This window comes from Haemorhous mexicanus, chromosome 5 (genome assembly GCF_027477595.1).
Source record: "Haemorhous mexicanus isolate bHaeMex1 chromosome 5, bHaeMex1.pri, whole genome shotgun sequence".
NCBI classification, from domain to species: Eukaryota; Metazoa; Chordata; class Aves; order Passeriformes; family Fringillidae; genus Haemorhous; species Haemorhous mexicanus.
In genome coordinates, this window is record NC_082345.1 from 26,388,293 (window position 1) to 26,406,335 (window position 18,043).

General features: G+C 44.0%; 1 protein-coding gene across 1 annotated transcript in view; it reads left to right on the plus strand.

Annotated features, from left to right (window-relative positions):
* Positions 1-18,043, plus strand: part of CACNA1I (calcium voltage-gated channel subunit alpha1 I) — a 147,900-nt gene that overhangs the window by 59,323 nt on the left and 70,534 nt on the right. The window contains exons 2-3 of the mRNA XM_059847875.1: positions 5,955-6,066; positions 7,053-7,186. Coding sequence (XP_059703858.1) covers positions 5,955-6,066; positions 7,053-7,186 — 246 coding nt within the window. The remainder of the gene's footprint in view (positions 1-5,954; positions 6,067-7,052; positions 7,187-18,043) is intronic.

Sequence of the window (18,043 nt, forward strand, 5' to 3'; positions counted from 1 at the left end):
CCTTTCCTTCATCAATATTGCTGAAGGCTTGGAGACCTTAGCAATGCTTATGTCGGGTGCCTGAAGCTCAGGTGCTGCTCTTTCATGAGGAAAGTTTAAATGATGCTGTGATGAAAGCAAACGTGTACAAGATTGCACAACGTGGGAACACCCAGAGCATGTCAACCTTGAGTGCCTGCAAAAAAGCTTTATAAACTGCCCTTGTGGCTTGGCCACCATGAAATCCCAACACTGCAATGCTGAGTGTTGGCATTTGATTTCCAACAGAAATTCAGAACCCCAAATCGGTTCTGTTGAGTAAAAAAAAAAAAAAAAAAAACCTTTTTTTTTTCCTGTTATGTTGAATTTTTTCTTTGCACTAAAAAAGATATAAAAAAAATGCTTAAGCCTTAACAAAGTAGGATTTTTAAAGTTTCTTGTTTAAAAAAATGTTTTGATTGTTTTGATCTATTTGAACACAAACACATTTTGAAAGGTATTTTCCTTCACGTGAACACAGTGTTACATTCAATTTCTTCTAGTGAGTTAGCTTAGCAGTCTGAGCTGAAGAGAAAGAACCCTGTTGATTCTGCCAGCTTATTTTGTAGGAAAAGACAAAACTCCCATGTATCAACACAGAAGGAAAAAACCCACAAAAGCTGAGTGTTGATAAGAAAGAGTGGGAGGGGGCAAAGAGTGAAACTTGCCAGTGGAAACATTTTCAAAAGACAACAGCAAGGAGGTAGAGAAAATGAGAATTTCTTTCCTTGGGGCTGTTGCCTTCTCTGACCTTTACAACAAATCCCTCCTTCCATTAAAAATGGAATATTAATGTCCTGCTTCAAGTACAGCATCCTACTGGCTTCTTGCAGGACAGTCACAAAGCAGGGGAGGAAAGTAGGGAAGGAGCACAGCTCTGTCCTTAGCTTGTTTCAAAAGGAGGGAAAGAAAATGCAATCACTGCAGACTGGAATGACAGGTGAAGCCATTTAGCTGGTGGGAAGGACGGTTGGATGAGTGGTAGGTGGGGAGGAGCCCAAGGGGAAGCAGAGAGGAGTGCTCATGCAGATGTGATGCAGCGTCCTCAGCTGAGCCTGCCTGGCAGCAGCTCAGAGATGGGAAGCCACAAGGAGTTGTAGGAGGGGTGGCTGGTGTTTGGGATGCATGGCATGGGGCTCCATGTTCCCACTTGAGTCACTGAGCTGTTCTCTCCATTTTGGGGCAGGAACAGGTTCTGCCATGACACCAGCCATACCACAGGCCTGGCAGGCTTTCCCCCCTTGCTGGAAATGCTTTGTAGTCAGGCATTTCTCTGCACGTTCAACAGGTCTGAGAGAGTCAGGACTTGAATTGGCACAAGGCCTACCCTAGGAGTAGTTTGGAAATAGCAGCAGGAAATACTGAGGGAATGCCATGCTTATAAAGCTTATATATTTTCTGTGCTGTTAGGAGTGCCTGCCAGCCTCTGGGGTGCTACTTGTGCCTCTGCAGCCGATGATGGAGGAAGAAGAGAGGGGTCCCCAAAGCACTGTTTTATTTTGCTCTGTTGTGTTTTTGTCAGTGATAGAAAATGGAGATTAAGGTCAATCCCAAGAATCTTAAGTGGTACTCAGCTTTTTAGGTGCAAGGTATTTACAGCTCCAGCACAGCAGACGTTTCTCCTGCTATTTGTCATTCAGAAATTGAGCCCAAAAGCTTTGCCTGTCTCCCATCACCTGTTTCTAACATCATTTTCCATTATGCACAGTTGTGTTATCAAGAACTACCAAAAAACATGTCCCAGAAACATCTGCATGTCTCCTTAAGTGTCCTGTAGCTTGTGGCTTTCAGTGCATCCCAGGCGGCTGGGGTGAATGATGGGTCTCTCCTGGTGCATGCTGGTGATGCATGTCCCTGTTGAACACATCCTCATCCCAGAGCTGCCCTGTCCAGAGGAAGACAGGGTGTGGAGGGTCAATAGATTCACAGTGGCTGTCTCTGGCCAGCAGCTGGCCAGGCCCTGCTCGGGGTGCAGAAGGACAGGGCTGGCACCCAGCAGCAAAGAAAAGTCTTGCTGCCACAGACAGGCACCACCTAAGGAACCAGTGCAAGTTTTCTAGGGAAAATATAATCCAGATATGGATCTTGATGTCTCCAGACCGTGCTGAAATGAACAAAAATTTTTAAGGAGGAGAGACCTCTGTGGATAATGAGACCAGCCCATGGTTACTCAATGATCCTTGTGGATCCTCCCAGCTGAGAATATTCTGTGATTAACTCAAGAAATGCTTCTTTTTGCTGTATTGCTTTTTTCACATGAGGGCCACGGTCCTTTTACCTGAAAGGGTTTGAATCAACTGTGAACTGTCACAGTTAGAGGGGAAAAACCCCTCCCTTTAAGGGCAAGTTATTACAGAGTGGATTCCTGTGAATTTTCTGGTGCACCTTGTGGTGGCCAAGGAGAGAAGCTGACCATGGGCAGAATTTGTGTGGGTCTCCTTTTAGTTTTTCAAGCCATTTGTAAACCCCAGAATTCACTGGGAAAGATATTGGGAATGAGGCTGTGGGAAGGGAGAGAAGCAGTGAGGAAGGGCTGGAGTGGGGCGGGGAGAACATGTGCATGGGTTTGCTTGTAATTAGGAGATTTAAACTTTGAAAGAAGTTAATTAATAATGAAACTTCTGACTGAATGATGCAGATTATGAAGACTGGCTTTGTCAGCAGCTGCAATTAATTACAGGCTCAGGCACAGGGAAAAGGAGGGGGGTGAGGGATGTGGGAGAGGGGAGGCATCACCAAAAGCAAGATGATAAACCTGGCTGCAGGCTGTTGCTGTGGTGACAGGAGGCAGTAGCTGTGGCTGACAACGGTGACACATTGAAGGCAGCAGATAGTCCTAATTACCCCCTCCACCGACCCAAGCAGGCAGCAACCCCTCCTGATGCAGGGTAGGAGATGCTCTGGTTTTCTCCTTGCACTTTGTCCCTTTCTGCCGTAGGTTTGATGTGCTTTTTCAATGTTTGCAGCTGCTCTGAAAGGAAAACCGTGGGGCAGTGGCTTTTTCTAATGCCACTGTAATAGCCTGGGAGCGGCCAGTGGTTCTGTAATATTGTTGGGAAGCCTGGACAATGCTGGCAAACTCTGAGAACTGATATCCTAAAAGCAGGGGAGAAGAAATCATCTGCAACTGGCCATGGCATTTCGAGCAGGAAGATGAGATTGCACAGCTGGCCTAAGTTTCAGGCTTTTTGGGAGAGCTTGCCATGTCTTGTTAGGTCTTGTGCTTCAGGGTCTCACCAGAAGCTGACAGCACCCTGCCATGGTCTGCATGGCCTTGTGGGGGGCTCTGCAAGGAAACTTGGAAGTGTGCTGCCCTGGCATTGCTGCTGCCAAGGCACGTGCAGAGAAGTGTAGATCTGTGTTAGATCAAAACTCCTGACTTTCCTGAGTTGGGCTGTAGCCAGAGTAATACTCTCTGCCTCCAACTCTCTTGTGTCATGCTTTCTGGAGAAAAAAAAAAAAAAAGACAACTGGCTTTTAAAACAATTTCTGCTTTTCATTTGTCATGCATTAATTTAATCCAGGAATGTTTGAGGCCCTGGTTTTGTTCACATATCTCCTGACCTCCTTATGCCCAGGGAGAAGGACTTTTGCAACCATTGGCTCAGACTGCTCTGAAACTGTTTTGGCCCCTTGAAGAATGTCATTCAGCACTGACCCCTCTATCAGGGCTTCCCTGGTGCTGCCTTTCCAGAAACTGTCAAAGCACCTGCAAAAATGAAAAGGCTGAGAGGGCTGGGGCTGCTCAGGCTGGAGGAGAGATGGTTTAGGGAGATCTTATCCATGGGTAATGGTACCTGATAGGAGGAGTAAAGGACACAGACTGCTCAGTGATGTCCAGTGACAGGCCAAGAGGTAATGGTCACAGACTGAAAAGTGGGATATGTCCTATTTTAACTTAAAAAAACACTTACTTTCTGTGTAAATAATCAAATGCTGGAGCAGGTTGCCCAGAGAGGTTCTGGTGTCTGTATACCTGAAGATATTCATGCCCCAAGTGAATGCAACCCTGAGCAATCTGCTGTAGTTGATGCTACTTTGAGCAGGGAAGGTGGACAAGATGACCTCCAGAGGCCCTCCCAAAATCAGCCATTCTGTGGTTCTGTAAGGGAATGGTGACACCAAACAGATTTTGAAGAGTCCAGAAAAAGAACTGCAGTCTTATCTAAAAAGCCTGTGTGAGCTAATGGAAACCTCTCAAACTGCTTTCCTGGGCTTCAGATCTATCATTAAAGAAATGTGCAAGAAAAAGGGAGGTGGGAAGTTGAAGTTGTGTTGCATAGACCCTGAGTGAAAATACTTGGTGCCCTTTTGGCGCATTCCTCTCAGAAAAGAGCCTGGTTTTGAAGCCTGCTTTGAGGGTGGTCAAAGTAATGTGCATTACTTTGTAGGGCACATGGGATTAACTTTGTGAGGGATAGTGATAACAGATTCTTGAAATCACATTAGAGCATAATTGGAACAGTAGAACTAGTGCCCTCCTCTTGTCTGATTTTGCAACTGAAGGTAGCTCACCACAAACCAGGTGGGGGAGAAGAGAGAGAATTAATAATCCTCTAGATCAGATTGTGCGGTTTAGTCATAAATCACTGTCAGAGAATGAGCATGGAAGAGTTGCTCAGAACAAACCACAGAAGCTGAATGTCTTTCAGAAGTGATCAGAGATACAGGCTGCCCTTTTAGATTCAGTACTGAAAGGACTGAAAATGGATGCACTCAGTGGGTTGTATTTTAAGTAGATAATTTTTTGCTTCTTCTATTAAAAAAAAGGTAAAATTGTCTGACAGCGGAGACTGGGCAGATATGTTGTTGTGAGGTGTGTAAAATGCCCAAGAACGTTTCTGCCAGAGGCTGGAGGTCTATTTAGTCTACATCACTGCTTTGCAGTGAGAACACTGGAAAGTACTGCACAAATGTACCCACTTTTAGAGCTGAAATACTGTAAATGAGCTCTTGGATAAGTGTGTATCAGGCTTTAAAACTCCTTCAGGAGGAGAGGGATGGTGAGAGGGAGCAGCTAGAGCATGTAGAGTACAAAGGTCACACAAATACACCATTTTTATCTACTTCTCTAATACATAAACGAAGTGGCACTTGACAAAATTATAAGACAACAAATTAATAATAAATAGGAGGGAACAGTTTTTAATGTAAAGTATAATTAGCCAATGTAGCTCCGGGCTGCTAACTATTATCAAAGCAGATATTTTAGCAAGATTATCAACAAAGGATTCAAATGAATAAGCAAAGCATCTGTGGGGACACCAGTGTAGCTGAGAAAACAATTATAAGGACTATCAATCCTCATGCTTTAGGGCATAAACAGATCACCAGCTGGGGTCAGAAACACACGTTCTCCTTTTAGTTAGTGAGTAACTTGGGCACATTGTGGAGTTTTATACAGTGTGGGTCACTTCTGGAAACATAGTGACAGGGTCAGTGGCACTTCTTTGCCCCCAAGTTTCTCTGAGAGGTGACAACAGACAGTTCCAGCCTTCCCAGAAGGGCAATAATCATGTAGAGATCAGTCTGCCCGTTTTGATTTAGATCCCTTGATCTTGTAGGTCTGTGATACGTTTAGGCATAGTCCACCTTGGAAAGTCTCTTCCATCTATTTGGAATATTCAGCAAACCAATGAGAGAAGGGACTGCAAAGCAACAGGAGAGGAGCAAGCATGTGTTTGACTATGGCAATGATTTGACTTGTGTACGTACTTTAGGCCTTTTGTGCTACCTCTGCTTTCCCTTTTACAAAGGAGTTTTGGCATAATCAAGGAATGGAGTATCGATGAACTGGGTGCAGAGAATGTGGGAATGTAATAAATCAGCCTACCAGCACTTCTTTCCCTTAATCTTCCTACATTTTTACTCAAGCCTAGAGCAAGCTTATCTCAGCCATGATGCTTTTGCAGAAGTTTTCCTTGACTCTCTTCCACCTGGTTCGAGTGTGTCAGCATGATGGTGATTTTGCTAAACTGCGTTACCCTGGGAATGTACCAGCCATGTGAGGATATGGACTGCCTTTCTGACAGGTGTAAAATCTTGCAGGTAAGCAGATTTCCTTCTTGTTGTGATGGTGCTTCTGTCCAAGTCACAAATTTTCATGCATGCTTTCCTTCAGCGTGTGGGCGATGCCCTCCCGGAGAGGCTGGCAAGGCTGTCCCTGGCAGTCAGCTATCCTGCTGTAAAAGGCAAGAGCTTGCTCTGAGCAGGGGAATGGGACAAGAGAGAGAATGAATGAACTTTGCTGGTGACTGTGCAATAATGAACACTTGCCAATATTCCTGAACCTGCACGTAAGCAGGGGTTTCCTGACACAGACACCCACAAGACACGTAGGGCAGGGTTAGGCCAGGGAGAAATAACTTCCGGCAGGAGGGAACAGCAGCTCCCAATGCATTTGGTAGTCTGGTGATGTGCAAGACTATCACTGATTCAACAGATACTGTGGAATTCAGGATGCCCAAAGGGAGAGGATAAAAAGAGAATGCTTAGAAGGGCCATGAGTACATCCAGACTGTAAGACACCAGCTGAGCTTGATGTTTCCCCAAAGAGAAGGTGACAGCAAAGGCTGTCATCCACAGTGGCTAAGGCCTTCAGGTATCTGAAGCTTCTCTCTGTGATGGGTGTGTGCTGTCCAAGCTGTGTGGGAAGCTGCACTATGTCCTCAGCTGAGCCATCTGCAGCAATGTGATGAGGAGTCCCTCCTGGGGGGATCTTGGAAAAACAGTGTTTTCCTGGCCAGGTTTAGATCTGCTGGTGCTGAACCAACACCACTTTTCAAGTACTCTATGTAAGGAGTCTCTGAGTCTGCATCAGTTATTTCACTTGTGGGTAAGAAAGCTATAAAAGCCCTCACTGAACTGGAGCAGTAAGAAACTGTGATGCCAGGGCTACATGGAAGAAACTTTTCCAGCCCTGCCTTGATCTCATTTTCAGGAGTACTGAAATTAGTATTTTTCTCACATTCTGTGTTTGAAAGTCCAAGGCTGAGAATGCTTGTCAAATATGCTCTTGGGTTTCTGTTTGGCAGGTGTTTGATGATTTCATCTTCATCTTCTTTGCCATGGAAATGGTCTTGAAGATGGTGGCCCTGGGGATCTTTGGCAAGAAGTGTTACCTTGGAGACACCTGGAACCGCCTGGATTTCTTCATTGTCATGGCTGGGTAGGTTGACAGTTTCTGGATTGGTCTATTCTGGGTTTACTAGAGTCTTGTATGGAACAGAAATGATGTAACTGAGGAGAAAGTTTCCACTCTGGTGCTACTCCAGTGCAGCAGCCAAGCTGGATTTGGGCATGCTGGGGTTAGCAGCCAACGGAAGAAAGAGCAGACAAGGTAGCTCAGCTCCTCCTGATGTGCAGCCATCTGTCTAGCACAACTGCAGCAGAGGGTGCTCATTTGTACCAGCTGAAGAGCTTGCCCAGAGACATGCCTGGGTTTTTGTGGTTTTAAAATGTCTAGGTAGAAGAGGTCTAACCTTCACCAGAACCAAGATAAAGCTAGCATTTCTTTTTTCCAGCAGCAGTGTTTCAAGGGTAGGAATGTAGGTTTTTTCATTCAGGGCTTTTTGTTTTTGTATTGCACCAGCATTACCCAGAGTACTATTGGGACAAGTTGACATTTGAGGGTTTTTTACAACAAAGTTGCTATGGTGAAGCTTTGATTTTCCCCTCTGCATGTATCAAGTGGAAAGTCTACCAAAATTTGCTTGCTAAATCACAGCAAAATGTCCATTTCTGATACCAGTGGGATGTGCTTTTTTCCCCCAGAATTCTAATTTTCAATTGGAATGCCTTGTGGGATTAAAAAAAAAAAAAAAATCAGAGATAAATATGATATATTGCTCTTCTCCCAGAAAAAAAAAAAAAAAAAAAGAACATCTTTTCAGATGGAAGCCCTCAATTTTAATTTTCTTTAGCCAGGAATTACCAGCTCCACTGTTGCCTGGAAGTGCATGTATTACTGACTGAACTAGCAGTGAGTTTGAGCTCACTTTGCAGTTTTCCCCCTGGTGTGGAGCAGCACTGTCTTTATATTTGCTTTTGACAGAGTTCTTCCACAGCAAGACTTGAAAGTCATTCCCTCTGGAGGAGCAGATAATTGTTTGCTTCTGGGAGGAGCAGAGATTTTCAAACTCGGTGCAGCTGTAAAAATTTGAAGGCTGATTCTCAGCCAGGTTGTGCATGAAAGAGGACAGGCAGATGAAAGCTGTAGGGTTTTCTAAATTAGCACAATGTGTGTGAGATGGGAAGACCTTTCTTGTAGCTGATTCTGCTGTGGTTAACATCTGATGTAAAACGGCCCGACATGAGAAGTGCCAGTTAAAGCCCCTGAGACTTGGTGCTGAGGAAAGCCAGATCATTGTATGTTCTAGCCTGAGCTCCTGGTGGCTAAATTGCTGGGGACTGGATGGATGCAGGGAAAGCAAAGACCCTAGCACAGCAGCCTGTGAGGAAGGAAAAGCTGGGTAGGTTTGAAAAGGGGGCCTTGGAGCCCATGGTGCTGCTCCGTGAGGGTGACGAGCCACAGTGTTCTGGGAGAAAGACTGCTCCAGGCGGGCACAGGAAAACCAGCATGAGGTGAAAAGGTGTGGGAGCTGGGGGTCTTGCTCTGCCTGGGGTCCCTGCAAGCATGGTATGTGAGTGGTGCTGTCTGAAAAGAGGGTGGGGCAATACTAAATGAAAGAGGGAGAGCTCAAATACTTCGTGCGGAAAACAAGTGAAATCCACACTACCTAGGCAAGAAGGGAGCAAACTCCCTTACACATTTCCTTCTGTCACCATTGCTGGCAGGAATTTGAGGAGAGACAGAGTCTTTTGTGCATCTGATAGCAGTACCAGGAAAAAAAAAAGCTCATATCTGAACTTCTTTTAATGCCAAAGAGACTTTGAATCAACCCCTTAGATATGAAATAATCTGTGTGGAGGATTTTTTTATTTCAGGTCCAAAACTGAAAGAAATTTGTTTCCTGATTTCTATTCAATTGTCCTCATGAGGTGTCAAAATGAAATGATAGTAATCTCATTAGAATATCTGATCTCAAAGGACTTCTGCTAAAGAAAGATTTTTCCATTTAGTTATATAGAACTAATGACTATATAATGTATTTCGAGTTATAAAAGTTTGTGGTTATTAATTCATTATTCTTTGAAATTCATTAAAATTTTCTGCACTGTTTAAATCAAATCCAAGGCTTTAACTTGTCCTTGCATACTGTAGGCCTTTGCTTAACCTCAAATGTAAGCCCCAACTGTTATCCTTCTTGATTCCACACCTGGATCATGGCTTCTGAAGCCATGTTGTCCAGATGCTGCCTTAGCATTGACTTAGGGAGGACACCTAGCATTAGGTCTTGCACATTTTCTCCATGCCAGGGAACTAGATCCTGATCAGAGGCTAATCAGTTTTCTCTAAGAGCCTTCTCCTTTTCACCATCCTGGATTCTTGCTTTCTGTAAGGGAGGTCATACACTTGGCTCCCAGGGAAACACCCCTGATGCTGGGGAGCAACGCCCAGCTGGGAGTCCATGCAGCTTCTCTCAGCTTCAAGAATATGGACTGTACTTCCCAACCCTTTCTCCTCCCTTTTCCCTTTCCAAATAAACACCAGCAAGGCAGCAAAGGTTGCAAAGAATAGACAGTAGCATGGAAAAGTGAGGTGCAGGCAGGGCTCATTCTGTGGGGCATTCCTGGGCAGCTGAGATGTCTTCACCTGGTTTGCTGCACAGCGGCACGCTTTATCAAAGAGCATAATGAGTGCTTGCTGCTATGGCCCCAGAAGGTGTTCTGGTTACATAAACCATGTATTCAGGCAATCATTTGTAGTTATTTCCTCACTTCCTTGGAAAGCCAGAAGCTATAGTTTTAGTTAGCTGAATTCCCTCGTGTGCCCTTGCCCTGCTTGCCCCTGCAACCCAGCAGCTCAAGGAGGAAGACTCCATTGTCACTAAAAATGTTCAGTTTCCATGGCAATAGGAGCTGACATCACCAGAATTTTCTCCCCTCTCAAACACTCCCTCCCCTAACCACCTTCAAAATGTTTTTTTTTGTTTTTTTCTGAAAGGGTTAGGAAAAAACCCAAAACAACAGTTATAAGTTAATGTTCTCCCTCAATGCTCCCCTCAGACCTCCAAAAATCATATGAAGCAATTTGGTTTGAAGAGTGCCAATGCCCCTTGTGTGCACAAACAACCAGGGCTGCAGATTCAGCTTGTTGATGCTCCCATTCCCAAGTGCTTGCTGGTGACAGGAGGTTGCAGGCTCCCAGACGTTTCAAGCAGACTGTGCTCGTCACCACCAGCTGTCCTGGTGGGAGTCCCTCTTCCCTTCCCTGCGTGATTAGGTCCTGTCTGGCGTCATTTGTTTCCCACAGTGATGGGTGTGTTTGGAGAGCTTGAACTGAGGCAGCTCCAGAGGGCAGCTACCTCCAGTTGAGAGCCTATGGTAGTTTGAAAGTTGAGATAATGAGAAAGCTGATCAGATTGGAAATGTCAGCCAGAGTCTGTATGTGTGTGAATTTAGGGGAAGAGTCACTTGTTTCTGGGCTCATACTCATCAAGCCAGGCAGCTCTCTAGCAATGTAAGAGTGAACAATTGCCCCTGATCACTCTATTCTGTGAAACAGTTGCATTCACGCGTGGCCAGAGATGCCACTGTCCCTCTAGGAAAGGAGATACTATCCCTTTATACATCTGACCTGAGGGTCTCCCTGACCCTGGGGACATGAATTCCACGTAGGGAGAGGCTGTTCTGCCTCTCATGATCCAAGTGCTGTAATTAACCATCTATGGTGGGAATTCTGTCTGTCCTTGCCCTCTTCTGTGGCATCCCTGAGACATGGTAGGTAAATTAAGGGGCAGAGGACTTCACTATGGGGGGCAGGGGTGGTCAGTGTTTGATTGTGATTGCACGTGTGTCCCCAAAAATATGCCCAAAATCTTTCTCTAACTACTTGTTGCTTGAATTCCATTGACTGAGGAGAGGGTCTGTCTTTCACAGAATGCTGTCTTTACCTCTCTCCATTATCACAGTAGAGTGTGCCAGTCAGATCTCAAACTGTGGTCAAATTCCCCCTGTCCTTACCTTTGGTGTGAGAAATGGCATTTTGGATATTTTGGCATTTTGAGGTATTCTTGTGGTGTTCTTAAACAGCTTTAAAAGTGGTGCATTTCAGAATATATGGCAGAGCATTCTGTCAGTGCTTCAGTCTGTTTCAGTGCCACTGGTTGTAATATTGTCTTACTATTCCTGCCTGAAATTTCCCATTTCCTATAGCCAAGTACTGCAGTAGCCTGTCCATTCAATCACAGCACCCCACAATCAATTAATTCAGCTGCTTTCTTCATGGTCTCCAAGCTTGATTGGTTGGGGTTTTTTTCCTGTCTCCTCTTCTGAAGAGAGAAAACCCCTTCCTATTAGTAGGAACAGTAAACTTTGTTCACAGATGTACGTTGGTTCCATTTTTTTCAAACTGAAATACTGGAATACATATTATTTGCATTTCCAAAGCAGTTCATGCTGTTCTATCCCTGACTTGTCATCTTCATTTCTTTTCTGTTCTCCCAAAAATACGCCTCAACTGCAAAATCCATCAGTGACTTTTTTTAGTTTTCTGTCAGGTTGTGATAAATAAATAAAGAACAGAGTGGCAAGAATTGTGCATTACAGAAGTACATCTGCTCACAAATGAATCCCCACTTAGTGTTGCGTGTGAGGTTTATTACTTAGATGGTTTTTCTCCAGCTAATGTATGTCATGATGATTACATATCATTCCAGCCATATCAACCTAATTACTTGTGTGAACCAGACTTGTAATCTCATAAGAGATTATAACACATTAGTTTGATGATGTCTATTTTTCCTTACACTTGTATTGGGTATGGTTAATTTTGTTAGCCACTTTTAATCCATAATCTATCCAAGATGCATATTGACAATTTCATCACTGTTCTGTCACCAGCATCAGTCCTGTCACTGAGATCACTGTGTACTGGCACAACATCAGAATTCCTTTGACCCTTGGATGCTTTCCCAGTTTTCTGAGTCTAATCAAAAATTATCAGTACTGGTCCAGATCTTTTCTGGCCGTCTCTTTTAAAACTCTTGCATACAAATTGTCCAGACTTGCTTATCTTAGAAAATCCCTACTTAGACACAGCCTGAAATACTTGATCACAGCTGGAGCTGAAATTAGCTCATTATGATCAATGGTGCACTTACATCATCTGACCTTCCCCAGAGGACTTTTTATTTTAACTGATGTTTTCTGCCTTTTTTATGCTGTTAGTGACAATTCTGTTTTCTTGTTCTAAAACTTACACATTTTATGTGCTCTTTCAGTTCTCTTACAAATTTTCTACGAGTCCATCTCCTAATTTATATTCATGAGTATCACCTTTCCCTTTCCTGCTATTATGTTGCTGCTTTTGCTTCCACTCATGTTGTATTATCTTCTTAGCCTGTTCACCTTTCTTGTCCCTCCTGAAGCTTCTAGGATACCTGATAAATATTCCTAAACACCACTTGACTGTACTCCACAGCTCATGAATTGAAGTCTGACTAGTTTGACACTTTTAAAAGACATGTAGATGTGACTAGTGCTTAAGGACGGGGTTTGCTGGTAGACTTGGCTAGGTTGAATTGGACTCAATGATCTTAAAGGTGTTTTCCAATCTAAATGATTTTATGGTTCTGTGGCTGTTTCTGTGTGTTTTCAAATTCATGAATATGGCCTCTCAAATCCACCAGATATACCTGGTGCTGTTAGTGACCTTACATGACTTGGACATAACACATGCAATCAAGTTTAAAAGAACTTGAGAGAAATTCTGTCTTCCATTCTTGAATACAATTTGTATTGTGATTTGTAAGGCTGGGAACCAAGGAGATTTAGGTGCCCCCAAAGCACTGCCCAAATTTAATTCTTAGAGGTGAACTGGGCGAGTGCTTTTATCAAGACAGCTAGTCAGCCTGTATTCTGGTGTGATCTGGACATACCTAGTCACATCCACAGGATCATAGGTAATCAGGGTTGGAAAGGGCCTTGTAGGGTCTCCACTCCAATCCTGTTCAAAGGAGAGTCAACAGCAAACTCAAGTTAGAGTTGTCCAGTCAAGTCTTGAAGAACCCCATGGATGGAGATGGCACCATCTCTCACCATCCCAGCCTCACTGCTGATGTATCTCTGTAACTAGTCCAAACCTCCCTTTCCTCTTTGTGTTTATATTTGTTGTGTCTTGTTCTCCTGCCATGTGGAAATGTAAAGATTCTGGCTTAAATCTCACTGCCTTGTAGGTACCAAGGAACTGCTGTTAGGTCCCACCAAACTCATCTCCTCTCCTTACAGGACAAATGCTCCAAGCCCGGGAACCTTGGTGAGCCTCCACTGAACTTGCTTCAATTTACCAACACCTCCTTTTATTGGAGGGCCAGAAGTGAATGTGATGTTTTAGACGTGGTCTACTGAGTGCAAAGTAAGGAGCATAATCCCTCCCTCATCTCCCTGCTGCAATCTGACTGGTGCAGCTTGGTGTGTCATTGTCCTTCCCTGGTGGACCTGTCTCCCAGGACTGGCAGCTCCTTTGCAGCAGCACCACTGTCCATCACTCCAGACCAAATGCAGGACCTTGCACTCGTCTGTTGAATTTCATGAGGCCCCTATCAGCCCATTTCTCTAGCCAGAAGGAATTCTCTATATGGCAGAAAATGAATCCATAAGTATTTTGTCACTGACTGTACTAGAAAATGCCATTTCTGACAGAGTGTGTTACTCCCCCTCTCTTTCTGTCCACTTGAGCCTCCCGACAAGGTTAAAATCCTTGATTTTAATATTCCTTTCATGTAGATTTTCCCACCAGGCCTTCCCAATGCCATTTAGGCATTCTGCTCATAAAATGAACAATTCTTTTTCTCTTTATTACTCAGGCCCCTGGCACTGGTATATAGGCAACACTATTTTTCTCCTCTTTACATCTTTTAGTGCCTTGATTAGTTTTGTTCTTGACATGTAGGTTCTGTAAGAATTAACTCTTTTCCTAGTTTTATCACTTTCCCCTTTGGTCTTTTATTTAATCTTCTGACTGGTCTTTCAGTTCTCTAAAACCTAATTTTTCTTCTAATTAAATGCTGGTTAATATTTCTGCACAGGATTAGCCCAGTTCTCTGCCAGTCTCATGCTCTAGGTGGCTGGCCAAGCCAGCACTTTGTCACCAGATTCCTCCATCACCTTTTTGCCTGTTGGCCAGAATGTGCCACTAATGAGTTCAGCTGAATATTTCTTGTCCAATTTCTTCAGAAAGGTTCATAAATCCAAGCCTATAATATGTGGTATATCTCTCATGATAATAAAAACAATTAGTTTCAAAGCACATCATCATGGGTAAATACTGTCCTTGAAGTCTGAATGCCTTCCTAAATTTGATTTTTAATTTCACCTCTGGTATGGGAGCACAGCTCTCCTGGAGCTCCATTTCTTTTCCAAAGCACCCTTGACCTTCTGAGTAGTTATGCAACCTTTGGGGAGAGGGTTTTGCACAGGTGAAGATCTCTTTTCAGGCAAGCCTGGCAGCCCCTTAAACTGAGCAGAACACTTCATCTCACTTTGTGTCCCTTTTGGCTAGTTGCTTCTTCAGGAGTGCTTTATGCAGCTTCCACACTGGGAGTCTGGAAAGTATTTCCATTAACTGAGGTACGTTTTCTTTCTGATAGTTCTCTACTGTCCTTGAGTTCTGTTCCCCATAATTCCCTAGATATGGCATGCTTTCCAAAAACCTGGAGGGATGATGCCTCCCAAATTCATTCATCCAAGCTCTTTTCAGACACGTGCAGCATCACTGTGAACATCAACTTTCTCCTTACATAGAAAGCACTTATGGTCCCAAGTTCATCCCTCTAAATCTCATCCTGGGAAAGGGAACTGGCAGCTCTCTGAAGGATGTGAGGTACCAACCCCCCATTCTCAAATGCCCACCTGTTTCCAGGAAACAAATCCATCACTGCGTGGTGCCCTTCCACACTGGGAAGATGTCTCTTAACCCAAAACACACCAACTGGCCTTAATCTAACAAGATGGGGAAGTGTTGCCAATCTTCTGCTTTTTCTTGGCTTTTAATTAACTGCAGTCCTTCAGGGACCTGGCCAGAATTTGCATAGTTATGACTTTAAAATCTCAGATCATTAAATACTTATTAGCAGCAGGGTAAACAGCAGAATGCTCAGAAAATCCTGGTTGAGCTAATGTTCGATGCCAAATAGAAGTCTCTATAAAATTATGGCAAGTCAAAGAAAACTGTAATAAATATAGCAATTAGGTGCTTCAAGTAGTGATCAGAAAAAGATGGAAACCAGCAAGCAGCAGACTAAATAGCATCTTAACCAAAGGTAGAAATAGCAGCAGCACAGCCCTCCCCTCAAACATGCACTCGCTTTTCCCTCCTTAATGATACTAATTATTTCATTTGCTTTCTCCCAGTAAAGCTATCCCTAGATGTGCAACATATTGAAATGAAAGCAGTCATCAAAACGAAATGAATCACACCAGAGAAGAATCAAAACAGGGAGGCAGCACTACCCTGCCTGCATAACGGGTAGTTCTCAATTATTGCCTCTGATTTTTTGCCTTCCTGAAAGCTAATTCCCTACCACGTGAATGTTAGGTTTCTTAAAAAAAACCAAAACACAAAGCCCCCAAAAAGGTAAAACCAGTAGGCTTATAGGACCAAAATGCAGGCATTCTTTTTTATTTTCCTTTTTTTTTCCCCCTAAGCAGTGAAGCACAGAGCTCAGCCTGTGTTCTGACTCTTGGTTTTTAGAAGTGAGGCCCCATCGCTCGCATGCAGTCATCTGAGCTTGGCGAGTCCTTCTGGCTTTCTTATCACAGTGTGAAAACCTGTTTATGTCTTTTCGTATCATGTCTCTGAAACTATTAAGAAACTCTGACATTTTCTCTTAGTACACAGTTTGGAGAGAAATCTTAGTGTTCCAGGGTGTGAAATAATCACATTCCAGGCAGCAAGGGACCAGTCTCACAGGCTCTGGAAGCTTTCAGAGGCTTTTGCTTGCACAGCAATATTAAAAAAAAAAGTAAAAAAATATTTTGCACTGGAGGGGGGAGAGTTGCAGGTTATTTTTTTAAGAATACAAAGCATCACAGCTCAGGAGCTGACTGTGTAATTAGTAATTGATCTATAACTCCCTGAGGAAATGTCTTTTTGCTAACAGAATTACAGAATCTTTATTATTATTATATTTTATAAATGAGGAAAGAAGAGTGTAATTTTTGCATTTCTTGTTTTACTAGCAAGGCTTTTTTTTTTACTTCTGTGCTTCAGTTTTCATGTCAGCAGAGAGTTGTCTTTTTGCAGCATAATGAGCTCTAAATTTAAAAGAGATAAGCAGGACTACTTAGCTTAGTACACTGTGGTTTGCAGAGCAATTTGGAGGCCTACTGTGTTATTCCACTTTTTCTGTGGTAGATGTTGAAAGGATTTTGGATCATCTGTTTAGGGTGCATGTTGAAGCCTGGCCCCAGAGGCACCAAACTGTGCAAAATGGGTGCAAATGCAGAGTTTGTTCTTCAGGTATCTATATAGATATACCAATCTATCCCAAGAGAGCTGATATAGGAGGGTTGGTGCTGGGATCTGCCTGGCTGCCCTATGCCTCCTGCACCACAATGCCCACACAGCAAAAGATCAGGTCCAGATAATGAAAGAGTCTTTAACTTTTGCCACAGCCTGGTGGACCTTTGGGGAAAATAAGAAGGTAGCTCCAGCTACAGAGCAAAATGGTGGGGGCACGGGGCAGAAATCTTAAAAAAATCTGGTCCTGGCTGGAAGCCCTGCTGGTGTGGCAAGTAGCAGGTGTGCACCTGCTGGTTTGTGTGCATCCTGTGGCTGCAGACTCTGAGTGGAAGCAGTAGCCCTTCGCTCTTGCCCAGTGTCTGGTGAGGCCTCATCAAAATCTCCTGGCCCTGCTTCCAATGTGTCCAGCTGGATTTCCAGCTGCATTCATCTTCCAGCTCTCTCTGGATACAAACTCAGGCATGTCCAGCCTTAGCAAGGGATGTCAGGAAGAATCTTGGATGCCCCCTGTGCCCCATGCTCTAGACCTTTATCTGTGTGCTCTTTTTCCTGCCTACATGTGTGCTCTTCCTCCTGCTCAGTGCTGTTACTCCAGTGCTGGTGGTCCCAGTAAGTGGATTTTGCTGCCTGCCTTCCCTTTCCACAGCACAGATTCAGCTGATGGAGTCTCTAGGGTAGCCTGGCCACCCCTGTTCTCCATGCTTCCTGCCCATGGCTACACCTCTGGCCACAGAGGACCAGGGCTGTGTGGATCTAGTGATGCACATGCCTTTTTTTACTTTCCTTCCCCTAGAGGGGGGCAATAATGTAAGAGGGGAGATATGGGACCACTGGAGTTCATTGTCCAGTGCAAATTCCAGCTTTGCTCCTTCTTTGTATTGTAGCCACAGTCTTTGAAGCCAGAGCAGAGGCAGTGAGACCACCTTCTTGTCCTGGTATGTATGACTGAAGTAGAAGAATTTAGGGGTAAATCAGTCTCCCACCACCCCACAAACTTCAGGTGGAAGATTGGAGCTCATGCAACAGGGGCTAGACATTTTGTAGAGCTGTCAGCTCCAACCTTTGGCACAGATATCTGAATAAAATTTCAGTCAGGGAAAAGTGATGGTCTGTTGTTTTTCCTATGGACTCCTCTGTTCTAGATTTTTAAAGTGGTAGAAATTCCAGTTTGCAAAATGTGATAGCCAGATTAAGGAGCCGAGGACAGAAAGAGAAATTCCTGTCCATAGAAGACATTGATTAAATCCCATCTAGCCATGGTAGAGGTACACAGCAGTCTTTGAGCCCTCACATAGATGAGAAGCTGAAGGAATTCAGAGCAGAGACCAATCAAAGTCTTCTGATCTGGTCATATCAGGTGCTCATAGATGTAGGCATCAAAGGGAAGTCCACAGGCAGAAAAAGCTTCATTTCCCACAGAGACCCATAGTGAGTCTAAAA